The sequence below is a fragment of the Pan paniscus genome, chromosome 12 (genome assembly GCF_029289425.2).
Source record: "Pan paniscus chromosome 12, NHGRI_mPanPan1-v2.0_pri, whole genome shotgun sequence".
Taxonomy (NCBI): Eukaryota; Metazoa; Chordata; class Mammalia; order Primates; family Hominidae; genus Pan; species Pan paniscus.
In genome coordinates, this window is record NC_073261.2 from 30,561,735 (window position 1) to 30,574,424 (window position 12,690).

The following is a 12,690-nucleotide window of genomic DNA, read 5'->3' on the forward strand; positions in this document are numbered from 1 at the left end:
AAACCTGACAAAAACAAGCAATGGAGAAAGGATTCCCTATTTAATAAATGATGTTGGGAAAACTGGCTAGCCATATGCAGAAAACTGAAACTGGACCCTTTCGTTATACCTTATACAAAAATTATCTCAAGATGGATTAAAGACTTAAAACTTAAAACCTAAAACCATAAAAATCCTAGAAGAAAACCTAGGCAATACCATTCAGGACGTAGGCATGGGCAAAGACTTCATGTCTAAAACACCAGAAGCAATGGCAGCAAAAGCCAAAATTGACACATGGGATCTAATTAAACTAAAGAGTTTCTGCACAGCAAAAGGCACTATCATCAGAGTGAACAGGCAGCCTACAGAATGGGAGAAAAGTTTTGCAATCTATCTGACAAAGAGCTAATATCTAGAATCTACAAAGAACTTAAATTTACAAGAAAAAAACCATCAAAAAGTGGGTGAAGGATATGAACAGACACTTCTCAAAAGAAGACATTTATGCAGCCAACAAACATATTAAAAAAAGCTCATCATCACTGGTCATTAGAGAAATGCAAATCAAAACTACAGTGAGATACCATCTCATGCCAGTTAGAATGGCGATCATTAAAAAGTCAGGAAATGACAGATGCTGGAGAGGATGTGGAGAAATAGGAACGCTTTTACGCTGTTGGTGGGAGTGTAAATTAGTTCAACCATTGTGGAAGACAGTGTGGTGATTCCTCAGGGACCTAGAACTAGAAATACCATTTGACCCAGCAATCCCATTACTGGGTATATACCCAAAGGACTATAAATCATTCTGCTATAAAGACACATGCACACATGTGTTTATTACAGCACTACTCACTATAGCAAAGACTTGGAACCAACCCAAATGTCCATCAATGATAGAGTGGATAAAGAAAATGTGGCACATATACACCATGGAATACTATGCAGCCATTAAAAAGGGTGAGTTCATGCCCTTTGCAGGGACATGGATGAAGCTGGAAACCATCATTCTCAGCAAACTAACACAAGAACAGAAAACCAAACACCTCATGTTCTCACTCATAAGTGGGAGTTGAACAATGAGAACACATGGACACAGGGAGGGGAACATCACACGCCTGTCGGGGGTTGGGCGGCTAGGGGAGGGATAGCATTAGGAGAAGTACCTAATACAGGTGATGGGTTGATGGGTGCAGCAAACCACCATGGCACATGTATACCTGTGTAACAAAACTTCACGTTCTGCACATGTACCCCAGAATTTAAAGTATATTTAAAAAAAAGTCTTTTTCAACAAATGATACTAGGCCTACTGGATATTTACAGAGAAAGAAAAAGTGAACTTTAATCTTTAACTCACACCATCGCCACAATTAACTTAAAACAGACAATAATAAATAGGCTCATGTCTAAAAGTTAAAGGTGTAAAACTTTTAGGATAAAACCAAGCTTTTCATAGAAATATTTGCAAACTGGACAAAGCTTTAAAATACCAAAAACACATACCATAAAAGAAAAAATGAGGCCGGGCACAGTGGCTCACGCCTATAATTCTAACACTTTGGGAGGCTGCAGTGAGAGGATCACTTGAGACTAGGAGTTTGAAACTAGCCTGGGGAACATAGTGACACCCTGTATCTACAAAAAATAATAATAAATTAGCTAGTTGTGGTGTGTATCTGTAGTCCCAGCTGCTTGGGAGGATGAAGCAAGAGGGTGGCTTGAGCCCAGGAGGTCAAGGCTGCAGTGACCCATGATTGGACCACTAACTGCACTCCAGCATGGGCGACAGAGTGAGACCCTATCTCAAAAAAGAAAAAGTGATCATCATTTCGACCTCATCAGAATTTAAAACTTAGGCTCTTCAAAAGACACCATTAATAAAAGGAAAAGGTAAACCAGGACCAGGGTAAAAATATTTGCAGCACATAACAGAGAACTCTTACAACTGAATAATAAGACAGACATCCCAGTTAAAAAACTTTCCACAGACGTTTACAAAAGATACCTAATTGTACACCAAGTAAATGGAAAGATGGTCAACATTATTCATCATTAGGGAAGTGCAAATTAAAAATGTGTTTATGGGAGAATATATATCATATAGGAGAAGTCTTATTTCTTTTAAATCACTGTTTATTTAGCTGGCTCTTTAATAAAAATCATATTTGAAATCAATTTAAACTGCTGGTGACTTTGATAGTTTTACTGGTTAAGGCACTTCCTTCCCCACCTCTTATTTGTGGCTGTAATGTTTGTGGATCAAGATGCAAAATAGTGGCTCCTAAACGTGAGGGTGCTTAAAAATGCAGGTTTCTGGGGTCCATTCTGCTTACAAGGAATTAGATTCTGGAGGTGGGGCCCCAGAATCTGCATTTCCACAAACATTGTAGGTGTTTATGATGCAGATACATCACAAACAATTGTTTTAAAAATGTTGGGCCAAAGAGTATCTTTTGTTTAGGTAGTAGTTGATCCTAGGAAAACATTTTAAACTCCCAGAGACCCAAGAAGCCCATATGTTTGATTTGGGAGTTTCCTGCTCAACTTTGACCTGACAGTTCAACAAGCAGTATGACCATTTCCCACAAGATTTCTTGTATCTCTTCAGTTGTTTCCTAGCTTGAAATCAGAAAATAGTCTTCATTCATCTCCATATAAATAAGATTTTAGTGAAAATTTATAAAACCAATTGTATTGACGCTTCAGAACATGTGTAATCGTTGCAGAAAGCATAAAATAATGCAATATGCTATCATAATGTCTCAGATTTTGTTGCTTTGAAATTGTCAAAGGGTGAGCCCAGCACACTGGCATACTGCATCTGTAGTCCCAGCTACTCAGGAGGCTCTAACACAGGAGTTTGAGACCAGCTTGGGCAACATAACGAGACCCCTGTCTCTCAAAAATAGTAATAATAATAATTTTAAAAATCAGGGAAAAAACTGCAATGATATTAGCAAAGGCTACCACTCTTTATATTGCATCTTCCCTAGTTTGTTTTTCAATATTACATATTTGCAGACATTTGCTTTCTGTTAATAAAGCACTAAACAGTGCTATGTTAAATAAATGTGGATAGGAACCATTTGAATCAGCTGTGGAGACATGACAGCTGTGTTACTGCATTTTTGGTTTGGTTAACATAGGATTGTACCTGTGTCAACTTGTATCGTACTCACTCGGATATTAAACTGTTCCTTAGATGTAGATCTGGTATTGTTTTGAAAATATGCTTTTATTTATGAGGGAATCATATTTGATGTACTGTTTCTTCTATATCATTCTGTGAGCACTTTGTAAATATCACAGTAACAGTTGCTGGACATCACATCTTTGAAGCATTTTACAGGAGATCTTAGCACAAGACATAAAAAATAAAACTTATCTAAGGATTTGAAAGGAAGAATCAAATTGTTACTTGCAGATGATTTGTCTACAGTGATCATCCAAGATAGTGCTCATTTTGGCAGCACATATAGCAGCAGTGGAAAATCATGAGAGAATCTAGACTGTTGGAATTAAACTCACCAAGGTGACTAGGTATAAGATCAGTACGTGAAAATTAGTAACTTTTTAATATGAACAGTATCCATGTATAGTTACTTTATGACATCTCCATCTAGATAAGACATCTAAATTTAAATGTCTAAAACAATGCTCTTGAAAATCTACCTCTTCCCACTTCCAACCCACTCCTTCCATGTCATGACTGTGTATCCAGTGAAAATCTTAGAATAAGTTATCCTTGATCCCTCAAAATCAATCCATCAGCACAACCTGTTTTCTCAAGCTTCCAAATATATTCAGAAACCAGCCACTGCTTGCTACTCTCCCTTGCAGCCACCCTAGATTGTATCTGCTGTCACCAGTTGCCTGGAGCACTCCAGGACTTCCCTGCTTCCCACTGTGGGGTTCCTACAGGAACTTCCTTGGTTCTTCACAAAGTAGCCAGAATTAACCTTATGATATGTGTCAGATCATGCTACTCCTTGCTCAAAAACACTGTAGTTTGTTACACTTTGAATAATCTGTACTCCTACAAGGAGACCTGGCTCTTGTACCTCTGAGCTCAGCTCCTACCTCCTACTCCTCCCTCACTGCACAGTGGTCACTTCAGCCTCCTTGTTCAACTCGCCAAATGCATTACTACTTTCTTCCCCTAGATCTCTGTCGTTCAGGTCTTGGCAGCAGTGTCCCTCCTCAGAGAGGCATTTTCGGTTCTAAACACAGCCCCGCCGTGTTTGATTTTTCTTTATACACACATTTTCACTTAATATATTCAACTTTTGTTCCCCCTACTAGGAGGTTAGTGCCATGAGAGCAGGTGCTTTTCTTTATTCCCCACTGTAGCCCCAGCCAATAGACAGTAACTGGCATATAGTACACATTCATACATTTGTATTGAATGGATGGGGTATATACTTTTTTATCCCACCTGGCCACTTTAGACATTTCCATTTGTAATTTGCAGAACAGCCTCTTGGCTCTGTGAGAGAAAAACACTGTATCTTAATTTCCTTTTTCTCCAACATCTAAACAGTCCATGGAATTAATATATAGGAATATATATTACATTATAGGAATATATATTATATATAGGAATATAATATTATATAGGAATTAATGACATACAGTTATGCCTTATACTTTATTTTTCCTTGATTTGATTAAGATTTATGTAAATTTGAGTTTCATACTAATGAAACTGATGAGCTGAGGAGCATCTCTTGTTTTAAAGGCGCCAAAGAATGTTGTTGTTACATAACATCTAAGAAACAGACAGGGCAGAAAGCAAGAAGGAATAGATGCCAACACTGTGTTGCAAGGAATTGTGCCTTCATGTCCCGGTGTCTTTAGTTTCGTGCTTTAGTAAAATATAATCTTACTTTCGGTGATTGCTTTCTTTTTTTGTTTGTCATCTTTTCTGTTCAACATATGCAGAGGGATTCTCAAGCTACACAAAAGAATGTTCTAAATTGGTAGGGCTAAAAACATGTTTGGATTTTATTACCTTCAGCTAAATTATTCCACTACTCAGATTATTTAATCTTTATAGAATTGAATTAAAGCCAAATTTCCTCCATATTATGAATGTCCTTGTCTATTTCTAATTATTTCCTGTATCTCCTAAATCCTGGATATTTCCTCTGACTCCTGAATCCTGAATGAAATTACTATATCATTTCAAAGCTTACGTTACTATGAATTTCAGTGATGATGGAAATAAAGTAGTCTCACAAAATGGGTTTTGCTCTGACATCATTTCCTAGAACAAAAACATCAAAATCTACTATTTTGAAACTTAGTGCCTGACTGAATTTCTGACTTTCTGACTGAATTTCTGACACTTTAGGCATGTGAACCACCACCACTACTCCCCCTACCCCACCAAAAGTCATTTGTTTTATATCAGCGTTAGGCCCTGATGTTGTCTGAGGTTTGCTATGCAGAAATCTGTTTTATTGAGAAGTTCTGGTATCAGGTAGGTTAGTTAGAAGATGCTACTGAAATATTGAGGCCAGGACATCAGAGATCAGTTCTAGTGTATTCCAAACTCTCAGATGAAATAGATATTTCAATTCTTGGAAATTTGTACCCCAAATCCATTTTTGTTTAGTCCTTTGCCACTCTAGTTACAATCTGATTGTGATTTTTGTCTTCATATATTGTCTGCTAAATGTATGTAAGTTGTATTAACTCTTTATTCATCATACATGTATCAAAAAATCCAAGCGACGTATTAAAGTATATCGTTACCAGTTATACCAACCAAATAAATTTCAACATTCAGTCTGCCTGAGCATTTTCTATTTGCATATACCTTTGAAGAAGAAAAATACTCCCACTTTTTCATTTTCTAAAACGCAATCTTTATTGGTTTCTGCTAATTTAAAAAGTAACGCACATTTCTGATAGATTGTTAGACCCAATTTTTCTTAAAATGGCATTGTTATGACAAAAGTCAGCTGTCTGAATAGAGTTTGGGGAAACATATATTTTGAAGAATTGCTTCTTATGTTGTTTTCTTTTTATTTACAGTATATCTCTCTACCGGGGGAATTGCAGGCCCATACGATTTGAGCCACCAATGCTGGATTTCCATGAACAGTAAGTTTAAAATTTTTGGACTGTACTTTCCCATTAAACTATTAAATGTATTTTACATGCATTTGTCTTGTCTTTTGCCTGTGTTACATCTATGTGGGAAAGTTACATGTTCTAGTCATCAGGAAAACAAATGATACTGAATGCAGTTTGAAAATGGGAAGTAAGTATCTATTAGGAGTCTAACATGTAATATTAACTTTTAAAGCTTGAAAAATACTCACTTGTTGTAGTCTCTGGTTCAGAGACTCTTTGGAAACAGCAAAGAACTTATAGTTAGCTGTTTTGATTAGCACATCATTTTTATTTTTACTATTTAAAAATCTTCTTATGAATAAAATATATTCTATTTGTTTAATATATGTGCTTTTAATAGACAAGCTCTTATATATCACCAAATAGTATTATCACCAACCCATAATGGCAGGTAAAAGCAAACGCACAGACAGACATGGTTCATTCACAGAACTCTGCCTTGATGAGCTAAGCAAACCACTGCACACCCTCCCCCAAGCAGGAGAGACCCCCGGGCCTCTAAGCAGCTAATATACCCAAGGGCCAGCAAAGCAGCTACATACCTGCACTCAGCGCCTAAGAAAGAGCCCCACAGTGCACCCCCAAGATATTTCCTTGGCCTGCCCAATGGCCCTGCACCTGAAATCAGGGCCTGAAAAACAGCCCTGTGGACAACCACTGGCAGACACACCTCCAGACCAGCTGAGCATCTCTGTGCCTGTGTCAGGCCTAAGAAATAGCCCTGTGGGTCGCCACTAGCAAACATGTCCCCAGGCCAGCCAAGCAGCTTTGTGCTCACATCCTGGACCTGAGAAGCAGCTGCATAGGCTGCCCCTGGCAGACACATCCTCGGGCCAGCTGAGCAGACTTGCAACTGTGTCTTGGACCTGAGAAACAGCCCCATAGGGCAGACACACTTCAAGGCCAACTAAACACCCATGTGTCTGCACCCCCACCCTGAGAAACAGCCTCATGGGTCACCCCAAGCCAACAGACACCCAAGCCATCTGAGAAGCCATGAGACTGCATCCCACGCCTGAAAAACAGCCCTGCGGGCCATCCCTGGCAAACATAACTCCCAGTTCAGCTGAGCAGCCTCAGCGGTCTCCTATATGTCCCTTCTCAGATTCACCAAAAAGAGTTTTTTCATCTTGCTGAGTCAAAAGAAAGTTTTAACTCTGTGACATAAATCCACACATCACAAAGCAGTTTCACAGATAGCTAGGCCTGAGAAACAGCCCTTTAGGCTACTCCTGGAAGGCATACACCCACACCATCCAACTAAACACGTGCTTGTGCTCCTGTCCAGAGTAACAGCCCTGTGTTTTAGAGCCAGACCCTAAGTTGGCCAGATTCCAAGCTGCCTGACCCACTGTGTGGATGCACACATCCCTGACCTGAGAAACAGCCTTGTGAGCCCACCCTCAAAAAAGCTGCACCACTACCACCACAGACTCTCTCAGCCTAGGCTACTGAGATACTTGCAGACGTCAAGTGTGACTGACAGCTGAGGAAAGTACACAGAGACTACACTACAGTGCCCACCTAGACACAGATGCACCAAAGCCAATGCACCCCACCAATCTGACACTCCAAGACCCATTTATACGAATAAGTCTTTCCCTGTGAAATGTACTCCATAAAATTGGAAGAAATGACTTTTCTACCAGATGTATAGAAATCAACATGGGGACACATCAAACATAAAAAAGCAAGGAAACATGACGCCTCCAAAGGAAAACAATAATTCTTCAGTAACAGACCCCAATCATAAGAAAATATACTAAATGCTAGAGAAAGAATTCAAAATAATCTTAAAGAATCTCAATGAGATACAGGAAAACTTACAGTTCAGCAAAATCAAGAAAACAATTCATGATTTGAATAAGAAATTCAACAAAGAGACAGGTAACATAACAAAGAACCAAACAGAAATCCTAGAGCTGAAGAATTCAATGAGTGAAATAAAAAATACAGTCAAGAGCTTCAACAATAGACTAAACCAAGCAGAAGAAAGAATTTCTGAACTTGAAGACAGATCTTTTGAAATGACACAGGCAGACAAAAAAAGAAAAAAGGGTGAAGAAAGCCTACAGGATGTATTGTATACCATGAAGTGAACAAATATATTATGGTCATTCCAGAAGGAGAAGAGAAAGGAGAAAGGCTTAGAAAACATACTTAATGAAATAGTAGCTGAAAACTTCCCAAGTCTTGAAATTTGAGATGGACATCCAGGTCCAATAAACTCAAAGAATTCCAATTAGAGTCAGCCCAAACAGGTTATCTCTGAGGCACATTATAGTCAAATTATCAGATGTTAAAGGCAAAGAATTCTAAAAGTAGCAAGAGAAAAGTGTCAAGTCACATATAAGGGAATTCCCATTAAACTAACAGCAGATTTCTCAGCAGAAAACTTACAGGCCAGGAAAGAATGAAATGATATATTAAAAATACGCAAAGTGGGGGTGGGGGACCTGTGAGCCAAGAACACTATACCCTGCAAAGCTACATTTCAGAAATAAAAAAGAATTAAAATCTTTCACAAACAAGGGGAAATGAAGGGAATTCATCACTGCTAGACTGGCCTTACAAGAAATGCTTAAGGGAGTCTTATATCTGGAAATGAAAAAATAACCACCATTATGAAAACATGTGAAACTATAAAATTCACTGGTAGAGCCCAAATACAAAGAAAGGAAAAAGAATCAAACCGTATCAATGTGGAAAACCACCCAAGCACAGAAAAACCATAAGAAAGGAAGTACAGAACAAAAGATAAAACATCCAGAGAACAATATGACAGGAACAAGTCTTTACCTATCAATAACCTTGAATGTAAATGGGTTCAGTTCCCCCATCTAAAAGATACAAATTGGCTGAATGGATAAACCCCAACTATATACTGCCTGTAAGAAACTCACCTCATCTGTAAAGTCATACAGACTGAGAGTGAAGGGAAAGAAAAAGATACTTCATCCAAATGGAAACCAAAAGCCAGCAGGAGTAGCATTACTTACATAAGGCCAAACAGACATCAAGTAAAAAGCTATAAAAAGCAACAAAGAAGGACATTATGAGATAAAGGGATCAGTTAAGCAAGAAAATATAACAGTTGGAAATATATATGCACCTAGCACTAGAGCACCCAGATATAAAAAGCAACTATTAGATCTAAAGGGAGAGATAGACCCCAGTACAATAATAGAGTTGGGGATTTCAGCAGTCCACTCTCAGCATTGGACAGGTCATCTAGACAGAAAATCAACAAAGAAGCATTGGATTTAAACTACACCATCAACTAAATGGACCTAACAGACATTTACAGAACATTTCACCAAAAAGCTGCAGAATACCATTTCTTTCGTCAACACATGAAGCATTCTTCAGGATTGATCATATGTTAGGACACAAAACGAATCTCAAAAAAATTTTTTTAAATTAATTTTATCAACTATGTTATCTGACCACAATGGAATTTAAAACTAGAAATCGATAACAAGAGGAACATTCAAAACTACAAATACGTGAAAATCAAACAACATGTTCCTGAATGACCAATGGGTGAAGGAAGAAATTAAATGGTAAACTAAAATATTTCTTGAGACAAATGAAAATAGAAATACAATATACCAAAACCTATGGGGCACAGCAAAAGCAATATTAAGAGGCAAATTTATATAACAATAAATCCTACATCAAAAAACTAGAAAGATTTCAAATAAACAACCTAATGATGCATCTTAAAGAACTAGAAAAGAACAAACAAAAGCCTCAAAATTAGTGGAAGGAAATAAGTAAGATCAAAATCAAAATGAATGAAATTGAGACTAAAAATACCTACAAAAAGTGGGGAACATCTGTATTTATTTGTTGAGTTACAAAAATCTAACCATATTATCTCAATATACCATTTTTATAACAATATATTGTGCATACTTCAAAAAATTCCATTGAATTTTCTGTTATTTTATAATAAAGAACATCAAAATTTATGGGTATATTATATTTGTTAAATTCACTTATTTTTAATTGTTTTAAACTTTTTATTTTGTGATCAGTGCTGAAACTGATGATTTAAACACAACCATGACTATTTCCTTTCCTCAAGAGAGAGTCCTAATGAAAGGATATACAGAATATTAAAGATTTTAGTTAACCTTTAGCCTAGAGAACAGTTCGGTGTCATGAACAAGGAGCAACTTAAAGAAATAAAAGAATCAGTCTATGACAAGTGAGGAAATAAATGGGATTTCTCATAGAGACTGTTACTAGTCATAGAGAACCTGAAATCTCATGAGCTGAGAGAAATTGTGGAAGATTTGTGGAAGAAGTGTGAATGGATAGATGAACTCCAGTACAAGCAAGGGTCAGTTGACACAGTAAAGAAAATTTATTTGAAGCATAGCAAAGGAGTATAGTTATATAAGACTGTTCCCCAAAGCAGCGGATTTACATGCTGCTCCAAAATAGTGGAAACAGACAAACAAACTTCGCTATAGTCTGAATGTTTGTGTCCTCTCAAAATTCATACATTGAAACCTAATCTCTGATGTGATTATGTTCAGAGGTGGAGCTTTAGGAGGTGTTTAGGTCAGGAGCGCAGACCTAATCTCACAAATGGGATTAGTGACCTTACAAGAGAGGCCCCATAGAGCTACTGTCCCCTTTCTGCCATGTGAGGACCCAGCTAGAAGGTGTCACCTGTGACCCAGAAAGAAGGCTCCACACCAGAACCCAACCATGCCGACACCCCGATCTCAGATTTCCCAGCCTCTAGATCTATGAAAAATAAATTTGTCATTTATTGTGCTATAGCAGCCCAAAAGGACTGAGCCACCATTCTACTACTATTTAAAACTTTCTGGATCAAGTCAGAGAACACTGAGCGGAGTTTGTTATATCTCGCAAGTGTAGAAGTGGATCTGTAGAAGTAGGGGTTGCAGGCAGGTGTGAACCAACATGTGTAAGGGTTCAATCAGAGGCAGAACCAGTCAGATTTTAAATGAATGTATATGTATATATACACGCACATGGGTTTATAATAAGGAATTGGCTTATACATTTGAGAGAGCTGGTTAAGCAAACTCAAAGCCCACAGGGCCAGGGAGTCAGTAAGGGAGGATAGCGGGCTGGAACCCCAAGGGCACAGACTGAAGTTTCTTGTCCACAGATAAGTATCCAGGGAAGATCCTGAGGAGAGGAGAGAAATTGCAGGTCTAGCTGCTGTTTGAAGCCTCTTGGCTCAGACAGGGCCTAAGCTTTCTTTGAAAGCGCTTCCCAGTGACAAAGTCACAGACTCACCTAGAACAATCCTTTTTATTAACTTGAAATCAGCCTATTAGGGACTTTAATTATGTTGGCAAAATCTCTCCCAGCAGCACTTAGGTTAGTGTTTGAATAACTGGGAAAAGGTATATTATGCTACAAAATAGCTGCTGTCTCACTTTTCTCTTCTGTCTCTAAGGAGATAATATTACTTGTAACTCACCCTAACCAGAAACATACTAGAAAGGGAATTCTGGGGACTTTAGTTCAAGTCAAGTTGATATCACAAAGCTACCCCATAGATACAAACAAAGAGGTTCCTAAATTTTGAACTTCTGACTCTAGAAAATGAAGAGAGATATGGTTGAAAGAATTTGCTTAGTAATTTTAAGGTAAGGTTCTTTTTATGAAACTTGAAAGTAGTCTTGGGACAAAGAAAATGAAATTTGTACATTTTCACTGCAGAAAGTAAATTATCAATGTCTTCAGAAAGTGACTGCTAAAGGAAATCAGATATTTTAGAATATATCCTCTTTTAAAGTTATTGTATGTTTTTTCCACTCTCAGAAGCATACAACTTGTTGATTCAAGTTTTCTCCTGCATTAACTGCATTTATTTTTGCCCCCACAAATCACTGCTCTTTTTAACATGAATGTTATTAAGTGAAAAAAGATTAGAATACTGTAATACAGAATGGCCCCTCTTAATACCTGTTAGCTACCTATTCAACATCTACCCCCCCCCCCTTTTTTTTTTTTTTTTGCAGTTATCCAGCCTTTAGGCCTGGCACCCTGTCCCTAGCTCAGGGGTAAATCTTGATTAATCAAGTCAGTTGTAATAATTCCATTATTATTGCTTGTGGTCTGTTCAAGGGTGAATGTGACCCAGTTTTACTCTGTAACAGGAGGGCAGGTCAACTGAGGTGTTTCTGGGGAAGGATTGTTTTTTTTACTCTAAAAAGAGTCACAGCCAGATGCTGTGGCTCACGCCTGTAATCCCAACCCTATGGGAGGCCGAGGTGGGAGGATTGCTTGAGGTCAAGAGTTCGAGACCAGCCTGGGCAACATAGTGAAACCCAATCCCGACAAAAAATTTTAAAAAGTAGCTGGGCATGGTGGTGTGCACCTGTAGTCCCAGCTATTCAGGAGGCAGAGGTTGCAGTGAGCTGAGATCACAACTCTGCACTCCAGCCTGGGCAACAGAGCCAGACCCTGTCTCAAAAAAAAAAAGAGTCACAAGAAAGAAACGCCCATCTTCTATGCCAGATACTGTCTGCCTGCAGTGCCTAGGATACTGTGGCAATCATCTTGCAATCA

At 38.1% G+C, this 12,690-nt stretch overlaps 1 protein-coding gene across 4 annotated transcripts in view; it reads left to right on the forward strand.

The window, feature by feature from the left end:
* The window catches only part of TMEM131 (transmembrane protein 131), a 243,309-nt gene that overhangs the window by 105,716 nt on the left and 124,903 nt on the right, over positions 1–12,690 (forward strand). For all 4 annotated transcript variants that reach the window (XM_034953708.3, XM_034953707.3, XM_034953709.4 and 1 more), the window contains one exon: positions 6,025–6,093. In XM_034953708.3, the coding sequence (XP_034809599.1) occupies positions 6,025–6,093 (69 nt within the window). The remainder of the gene's footprint in view (positions 1–6,024; positions 6,094–12,690) is intronic.